The sequence below is a fragment of the Sardina pilchardus genome, chromosome 10, assembly GCF_963854185.1.
Source record: "Sardina pilchardus chromosome 10, fSarPil1.1, whole genome shotgun sequence".
Classification (NCBI taxonomy): Eukaryota; Metazoa; Chordata; class Actinopteri; order Clupeiformes; family Clupeidae; genus Sardina; species Sardina pilchardus.
This window is the reverse complement of record NC_085003.1, coordinates 25,470,701-25,480,700: the sequence shown is the minus strand read 5'-3', so window position 1 is coordinate 25,480,700 and position 10,000 is coordinate 25,470,701. Positions and strand designations below refer to the sequence as shown.

The 10,000-nt window shown below is 42.3% G+C and overlaps 1 protein-coding gene across 1 annotated transcript in view; it reads left to right on the top strand.

Annotated features, from left to right (window-relative positions):
* Positions 1-10,000, top strand: part of fa2h (fatty acid 2-hydroxylase) — a 31,574-nt gene that overhangs the window by 13,983 nt on the left and 7,591 nt on the right. The window contains exon 2 of the mRNA XM_062547290.1: positions 8,585-8,674. Coding sequence (XP_062403274.1) covers positions 8,585-8,674 — 90 coding nt within the window. The remainder of the gene's footprint in view (positions 1-8,584; positions 8,675-10,000) is intronic.

Below are 10,000 nucleotides of genomic sequence, written 5' to 3'. Positions count from 1 at the left end.
GTGGGACATGTGACTCACGTATACCCTACTCACTCATGTTTACAACTCACAAAACATCAACTTTACAATAGCTCCTGTGCAAATAAAGCAGGTAGTCTGTGCCAGGCATTCTCACATCCTGAGGTGAGGAGCTATGGTCCCATGTTTGGCTCTATATGCCAGGGCAGTGATCCAAGCCAAGGACAGCTTTGATGATTTATAAAGTCAAACGGTCCAACTGTGTCAGAGGTTGTGGTTATTGGAAGTAGCGCCCATTTAGTTAATGTGTCATTGCATTTTACATGGCAATTGTCAATGTGTCACCTCATCTGTGTGAAAAGGTCGTCGAGGTGAGCTCTCGTGTCACATGGCGCATGCAGACTGTACTATTTGAAACGGTTGAATGGAATTGGAATAAGCAACACAAGTATTAAAGGAGTACAGATCTGTTTTTATTTTTTAATTCATTGTTTTTTTTCATTCTCAGTTTCTGAGAATGATATATATATATATATATATATATATATATAACCAACTTCTGGTCTACTAATAAGTATAAAGTTAAAGGATACACCAGAAGTTGGTTGATAGGCTCATGATGATAAGACAAGCTACTGCAACTTCCCCCCACCCACACATTGTCTTCCTGTGTGAGTTCTGGTCTTTTGTGTGTGTATGTGCGTGTGTGTTTGCTTGTATGTGTGACCATAAAGAAGCACATATTCATCTGAAACATAAAGGTGGTGAAGGTGCTGAAACCTCAAGGTCTTCATGGTCTTATTATGTTGGACTCCAAGTTGTTTCATGTTCTTTCAAACTGTTAAATCACTGGCACTGTGAGACTACTCTTTTCTTGTCACAATTACCTGAGGTCAGGGGTAATTATTATACCCTATTCAGACAGGAGACACGTATGACATGAAACACCCCCTATTAGCAAATAATGATAATAATAATAATGATAATAATGATAATAATGATAATAATAATAGTAATGATAACATTTTAGGGCTTCTTCAATGAAACATGAGATGAATTTAGCATTTCATACTAGCTTGGCTAGTGCTTGTATGAAATCACCCTGCCAACGCCAATGCATTCCATTTCAAACACTGCCTCCACCTCTTTTCAGACCGCCACAGACTCTGAATAGTTAGGATCCTGATTGGGGTCAGCTTTGCCCAGGATTGTCCTGTACCGTTGGAGGGTTTAGTAGCCTGACCAAGAGACTCATGTCACCCAGCAGTCCAGTCATAATGCGATAATGTTTTGGAAATTACTGGGTGGAGCCTCAGCAGGGCACGGTTTTTATCTACACGTCAGCATGCAGTATATCAGTTTCCAATGAGAACTAACATTCCAGGGAGTGTTTTGGCTGCCCAAAGTGTGTGAAACATGTACAGCATGCCTTTGTGCCCATGTATTTAAAAATAGAAAGTTAGCGGTGGCCAGATCATTTCCCTCTCAGCTTTGTTGTCTTTAGCGCAAGGTGTAAGTTACAGGTAAATCAATTCCCTTTCTTCAGGTTGACAAATTGTTTTGGTGAAGAGGTGAAAGCAAAGATCATTCATTACTGACAAGATAGAGCATCATAATGCATCTCTATAGAAGCAAAATTCGAACAGTTCCTGTCTGCCTATAGAGGCATGTCGCAAAGTCGTCATAGTGGGATATCGATCTCTGTCAGTTTGGCAAGCAGTTCAGTTTGAATGTAACGTCACTTTCTACTGTAGGTCTGCCTAAAGGGGGATTTCGCCCCCCTCCCCTTTGCGAAAACAAAACGCGGAAATGTTCGAACGTTTGCGCCTCTCGCTCCGCTTTAACCCTCTCTGGTGAAAGCCTGCTACTGAATCAGAATCAGAATGATATCATTGGCACGTTTTTTTCTTTTCTTTTCTTTTTCCACACAAGAATGAAGGGAACAACAAGGAATTTGACTCTGTGAAACGGTGCCAAAGAACACAAGAACACACAAGAAGTATTTAAGTAGGCTATAAAAATGATAAAAAATATATTATTATTATTTTTTTTATATAAAAATGTAAAATAAGGATATGATATGATATATCAATCTTCAGAGCTTCCATTCCCTGTGCCACTGGACATTAGAAATGGAACACAGCTTCATGTGAACGGCAATCAGTTAGATTAACAGACCGTGACATAGAGCCATCCGTGACGCAGAGCAAACACTTCGATAAGTGTACGAGAGGGGAATGTGGACGGACACGCCCACACTACACACACTGCCCATTCCGTTACCGTGGAGACCCAAGCTGTTGTTGATGATGGAGGGGCCTTGGCCTGGCCCTGACTCACTGAGGTCATTAAAGATCCCATGACACTCGTATGAAAGGGTAAGGGGTTCCCCGGTGTCCTGGCAAAATCCCACACCTGGCAAATGGCATCTGGCCACCTAATCATCCCCCCGTGTGCTGCGCTTATTGATTCTCTCACTTCCACTTGGGGATCAATAAAGTATCTATCTATCTATCATCTATCTATCTACACCTCAAACTTGTGTGTGTGATGAGGGTTCATGGTGGTAAAAATACGCACATGTGAAGCTGGATTTCAAGTTAAGTTTGGGGGCGTGTGTGTGTGTGTGTGTGTGTGTGTGTGCGTGTATGAACGTGTGTGTGTGTGTGTGTGTTGGATGGTGGTGAGGGAGTGAATAGATTGCTCCCCAGAGTGTGTGTGTACACATGTTTTAGATACACAGAGGTACAGTCCACTGAAGTCATGGATTTGATTAGCAAAAACCAACACAGCCTGCTTTTGTCATAGCTTTGTGGTAGACAGCAGCCAATAGAAACAGCACAGACCTTTGCCAGACTTTTGTGTCTTCTCTTTGGGATACGTTTTTGATTTCAGCACTTATTATGGTGAAGTGTTTGTTACATCGTGGACAAGATATACTTGTGGACTTAAATTCTGCTCAAAAAAATGGTTATTACATCTTAGCAACAAGTATGAGTTAATTAAATGGAATTTTCAATTATATATATTGCAACTGTGGTGGATTCAAATTGAATGTGTGTGTGTGTGTGTTTGCTCAACTGGAAAAGAACTTTAGTGTAATAGACCAAAGACACATGCACACCCATAACTGCACTGACACCATCATATTTTGAACGTGTGTATCATCCAATGTGTTACCCATTCACACCCATATGCTTTTTCGAGAAGGAGCAGTGAGAATTTGTCTTGATAGTACTTGAATGTGTGTGTATGTGTGTGTGACTAGTGGATACACAAGTTACTCAGGTGGACACATAGATACTCAGACAACACTCTTTCTCTCTCTCTCTTTCTCACACACATACACACACACCCAACCGCCCCCCCCCCCCCCCCCCCACACACACACACACATGCCCACCCACCCGCACACACAATAGAGCTCCGTTTCACTACTTTCAGAATGTGGCTTGGCTGCAGATGTTTAGCATGGTTTGCTTTCGAGATTGCATTGACAGAAACCGTGCGATTGGCAGCTGACAGTGTCATTTTCAATTCCCTTCTACTGAGGTCCCTTGTTTTCTCCCTTCCTCGTGCCTGGTCTCTGCAGTGTAATACAGGCCAGAGTGAAATCATGTGATCCGCTGCCATTAGGCAGTGAGTGTGTGCTGGTCATAGGGGGGATTGCGGATGGTGATCTGGCTGTTTTCGCCACAGCTCCTCCACAGTCACAGTGTCCATCCTCACCGCCCGTGCATGGGCTGTAGGGTTGTTTGAGAGTGAGACAGTTCAAGCTAAGTTTCCACCTTGCGGCTTATGCTGACTCAAAACTGCTTTTTTTTAAAGTATATTTTTAGGGCTTTTATGCCTTTTAATGTTATAGGACAGTGGAGAATGACAGGAAGTGAATGGGAGAGAGAGTTGGGGTGGGATCCGGAAAGGACCATGGGGCGGGAATCGAACCCGGGTCGCCGGCATGCGGTGCACTGCGCTTTTAATCAAGAGATCCCAGAGAGTGGACTGCAGTGCATTTTCCCAGCCTCAAATCAAGTGTCCTTTTGCTGCAGTTGAAGGTCATTGGTTAATGCTGATTAATGATTGGACTGGAGTAAGCGGAATGTTTGGCTACTTGAGGAATAACTGATTGCATCATGGGCTGATCTATGTTATTTGGGTCACCACACAGTTGCTTGCCTTATCATTGCCTATTAGGCTACTAACAGTACATGAAACAAAATGGCTACTTAATCAATATGGTGACTGAATTTACTCTATTGTAGTTCAAAAGCACTTAAACACCAGAAATACTGTTGTCTCAAAAACGACACCAACTCACGTTTCAGCAGGATCACACATCCAGGTCGAGTTTTTAGTGCCTCCATTTTTTTGGCGCTTCCTTTTATCAGAGGGCTGAGATAAGGCCACTTTACAGTTTTATAACAGTGGAACGTTGTGGTCAAAGTGAACATTTGTCTCTCCGGTGTTAGTCCAATTTCAGTCTTTCAGTGTGAAGCCTGCATTTCTGGTTGAACACATGATCATGCACTATGTAGGTTGTACAAAGTACATCGGTCAGACATAATCTCTCTCAAACCAAATCAAGCTAACATCTCGAGCAACTCAATCATGATCGTCTCAAATCCTGGCTGTCTCACCCTACCACACATTTTGCTTTAGATTTCTCAGTAAATAAAGATAATTTGACTAAACAGGCTGACATGCAAATCTCTAGCCTTTTTCCTATAGTTGGCTAGCCTGGGTGTTCCCATCCTGCCTTGCGCGGTGATAGGTGCTAGCCAGGCTAATAGTTGGCACTGCTAACAGACAATCACTTGAATTGTAGGCTACAGTGCTGATGTGCAGTGCCTTGCTTATGACCTCCCAACAAGATCACGACAGGGACTGCAACATCATTATTTATTGTGTAGTTATTTTTCTAAGGTGTGTGTCTGGTATGATTTGTATGTAATAATGTAATCGGTGTGTGTATTCCTCATTATGTGTGTTCGGTGTGTGTGTTTGGTGTGTCATTTTTGTTTGGTTTGTATCCAGTGTGTGTTCAGTGTTAGTGGTGTCTGTTGTGAGTTTAGTGAGTTCTTGCTGGGAGTGCACAAGTCCCTCTGGAGACCGTAACGATAACAACCAGTTACCATAACCACTCTTCACCTAGGTTACCAGATACTATAGCTACCTGTGTTTTTTTCCACCTGCAACACCCACGAGAGTGTCATTTTACTGGTTAGTTGTTTTGAACAGTTGAAATATATGTGTGTGTGTGTGTGTGTGTGTGTGTGTGTGTGCATATTTTGTACCTGACAACATAGAGTCTTTATATTTCTGTCTATGTATGAATGCATACATATGTGTGTGTGTGTGTGTGTGTGTGTGTTGTTTGAGTGTGTGTGTGTGTGTGTGTGTGTGTGTGTGTGTGTGTTCAGGGGTAGATATGTAGGTGTGTCCAGAGCAAATAGGGTGAGGTGGTCAGCTGCACGTATAGCTGATGGGTGTTTCCACCTAGGTCATAAAGCGCTACACGCACACACACACACAAGGGCTTTAGTGTCATAAATATGCACACTACTAAAACACATGCTCAGGGTCACAACTAAACAGCACAATAACACAAGAGCAATAAACTTGCAGGCGAAGACACACACACACACACACACACACACACACACACACACACACATACAGAGAGAGAGAGAGAAGGAGCATTCACTCTCTCAGCTCAACTTGTCAGATCACACTGCCATAAATGTTGTCATACTGTCAAGACTCATTGTGTGATGGGTATGTGTGTGTGTGGGTGGCGGACCATCTTAAGTATCTGGACCATCAGGTCCGTCTCGTCCTGGTTGGTTTGCATTCAACCCCCCCGCGCCCCCCCTGCCCCCCCCCCCCCCCCTTTGTTCTTCCACAAACAAAGTGGAATGTGTTCCGTTTTAAAGTCAGGTGTTTTTGTTGTGTGTTGCTGTTTGAGAGTTTGACAGCTGCAGGCAGGTTTCCATTGTTTGACTCTGCCAAGTAATGAGACTTCCTCTTCTCTTACTTCGGAGACGAGGAGACGAGGAGACGAGGTGACATATTTATTGTGGTTAGAGGTGTCTTCAGGGGGATAAACCGGTTCCTCTACGTCGTATTCCTTCTATAGGAATACTTATAGGAGTTGTTTGTGCGAGTAAAGTAGAATACCGCAGTATGCGCTGCGTAATGTTGACGAACAAGTCCAGGATGTTGCATGAGTCCTGTGAGGTCATGGAGTTGTGTGCTGTGGGAGACATTTTCACACATGCCGGGTACACGAGGGGGCACGAGGGGGCACAACGGAGTGTGTCTGGAGACGGCGCCGCTGATGCCCGACTCAGGGTTTGGTGATGATGCACGTCCTGCAGGTTTCTGAGCTGTGAGAGTTTACGGAATCTGGTGAAGATGTAATCCTACAATACAAACGTTACGAAACTGAGAGTTTGGAGTGGTCAGTGAAGTAAGCTTGTGTCAAATAATTGACCGCCTTATTGGGTCAGCTGTGAGATTGTCTCTCGCAGTAAAAATCACCCACTGGAACCACAGAATGTCACAAGCAAAGACTGCATCCATGCCAGAGCAGCAGGGGATCTGTACACCCAAAGGCGTTGGGAGAAGTCTCTGAAGGCCCACTAGCAGTAAATGTCAGACTGGAAGGAGATGTCAGGTCAGATAGTTAAAACGTTATCAACTTCAAAGTCTCAGCCGTTTCATCACGTTTGACAATCTGGCTGCGGAGACTGATAATGATCCCTGACACAAGATGACTTGCTCAAAATTACAACACACTAGCAGCTTGAATAATATGGGGCCAGCACATGACATGCTGATTGTCTGTCTACCTGCAAGCCTCGTTGCTGACCTCGTGATTTGATCTCCCGACTTCATCACTGTATCCCAGCTCAAATCTATTTACATATCACTATCTGTTTAACAAAGCAGATGAAATGAGGTGACCACTACTAGAATATTTAAAGAAGAACTAGGCCACCACAACATATCTGCACTCAGGGCATGACACCAGTTTTTCCATGATAGTGATGAGTAACCTAGCATGTGACCATAATGTTGTAATTTTTATAACGCATCAATGTTATAGAATTTTTTTGTATTATTATTATTTGTGTGTTTTGGTGGTGCTCTCCCCACGTATTGGACGTTGACCTCTGAAATAGCCTTTTCACCATAAATGTGTCGTATTGAAGCTCGCAGGCAGCATAAGTGTGTCAGAGGTCCTGATGTAATGAAAGTTACGTGTGTAACTACAGTTCTATGAATCCTGCATGACAGTAAGGATGAAATAGAATTGGGAGTGCATGAGAATGAGAATGAGAATGTTACTTTCATTAACCATTCATTATTTACCCTCACTGCCATATTTTACAGTTACAATTTATGGTAACTTGATAGAAAAATAGAGAACTGAAATAGAAAATACACTTTCTAGTCTTGCACCCACCTACACACACACACACACACACACACACACACACACACACACACACACGTGTGTGTGTGTGTGTGTTTTATTGAGATGTGTTGGGTTCCTGAAGGCAATCTGATCAGCTGTTCAGTTTGAAGGACCGTTGATGTGGCAATAGACCTGATTAATATTTCACTTTATACTTCAACTTACAGTATAAAGGCATGTGTCATATGTCATGTGTAACAACATACCAGGGATCTACAGTATGTAAAATGTGGTTATTCTGTTAAATAGCTGTTAAATACCTTTAAAAGGCATAACTTTCCAGCGCTACTGGACCGCACAGAAAAATAATAAAATGTTGCGGGACAATTTCAACCAGGCCTCACGGAAAAAACGATTGCCTACAATTAAGCAATTAGGCTTTTTAGTATAGATATTATTATTACAGGCTATACAGAAATCGGACTGCCTATTGAATATAATGCTGTCTGACATCAGGAAAGACTAAGAGAGAAGTTTTTGGAACAACTTTGCAAACTTTTCAACCAATGCACTTTGAAGTTTTTGGAACAACTTTGCAAACTTTTCAACCAGTGCACTTTTCTGTATTCTGCAACAGGCTTTGAACATCTCATTCATGATGTTATTTAACCGATATCACAGAAAAAGAATGACTTGCTCCTTCATAAATCGTCTATGGCAATATTCAACAGTGTTGTAGCATATAAGCCTACTGTAGCTTTCCACACTGTGACAACCCTGATGGTTTGGTGCCCTTGGGCAATTGCCCAGATTTCCCATGCCTTCTGGCAGCCCTGCAGCCATGACAGCAGATGAGAGAGTGAATTCGGATGTAATTGATCAGGGATTCCTAACAGTAGCTCTCACTTTGCCCTTACCTTTACAAACTGATAATAGAATAGTATAATAGTATTGGCAGGAAGGGAACAGTGTGTGTAGGTCTAGTTGCCAACTTTATGGTTCTAAGTGTCTGTGCAGTGCACTTCCACATCTGGAGAATAATCTATAATCTATAATCACAATGTTCCACTTGTCGTGTGTGTTCACATTCATAGATCTCCCGATGTTCCACTTGTTGTGTGTATTCACATAGATCTCACAATGTTCCACTAGTTGTGTGTGTTCACATAGATCTCACAATGTTCCACTTGTCATGTGTGTTCACAGGCTCTCAGGCAGAGGAGGAAAGCCAAAGAGACCCCAGTGGAGGAGGAGCCAACAGGAATCAGCAAATGCAGCAAAGTGGACCTGGAGACGGTCAGTGTGTGTGTGTGTGTGTGTGTGTGTGTGTGAAAGAGAGAGAGAAGAGAGAGAGAGAGAATTTTGGCATTAGTATACAAGTGGGAGAAGGGGGAACAGAATCATTAGGATGGAGAGAGAGAGTGTGTGTGATGTGTATACTATTTCAATGGAAAGATCAGGTTGTACATTCACGTTCAGTACAGGTGTTTCCTGTTATTACAAAGGACCTAATATGATCAGATCATAAATCGTTATTGTCGTAGGAAATTGTGTCCTGCTGTAATCAATTATACAAACCCACGTGCACACCTACCTTTGTCCCCACTGAAACACTGAAAAGGTGTAGGCCCTACTTCAGTTTAGACTGGAAAATGTATGGACCAAAAAACGCCCCTTAAAGCGAAAACTCTGATTTTACTACAATATTACTCTGAAGTTTAGGTGAATGATAAAATGTTTAGAAATACCACACGTGATGAGAAAAACATAATTATTTTTCTTTTAACAGATTTGTAGATGCAGTTTCTGAATCTATGGATCATTTTGATTCGATGTTACACTACTGTAAACTGTTTATGATTAGAGAAGTAAATAAAACAATTGCTTTCTTCGCCCCAAGAGATCTACAGAGGGCAGAGAAAGTAGATTCCACAGAGGCTCTCACATCGGCCATGACAGTAGATGAAAGAGTTTTGTTCACTTTTGTAAGCTAAATTCTGATGTAATTGATCAGGGATTCCTAATGGTACTCCCTACTTTGCCTAGCCTTTACAAACTGATAATAAACAGTATTGTCAGGAAGGGAACAATATATTTAGGTCTATTTGCCTGTCTTATGGTTCTACGTGTTTCTTTGCCGTTCACTTCCACATCTGGAAAACAATTTATTTGAATAATTGGCAAAGCAAACGTCATAGTAAGTTTAGTTGAGCTAGACATTTCATTCATAGATTTCACAATGTTCCACATCCTCCCAGGGTTGTTAACTTTAGAGGTTATTGGCCTCTAGGCGCTCTCTGTGGGCCAATTTTGCTTCATATAGGCGGGGATCAGATTAGCCAGCGGCAATTTTTCTCTAAGGTTCGACAGCGGACCAGTGACAACGCTGGCCTAACGCTAGCGTTGAAAAAACTGAGCGTTGAACTCGGTTCAACCTTGAAGCACAAAGCTCGGCTCATCAATGTCAGTTTTAGAATGTTCAGGCATTTTCACCATCATCAGATTCGTCTAAAAACGTAACAACAAAGATAGTAGTCTCTAGTAACAACGTTGACCACAGTGTAACTTAGAAATGAGATAGAATGTTTTGGATTATCATTATGGTCTGACCGTTGCGATACG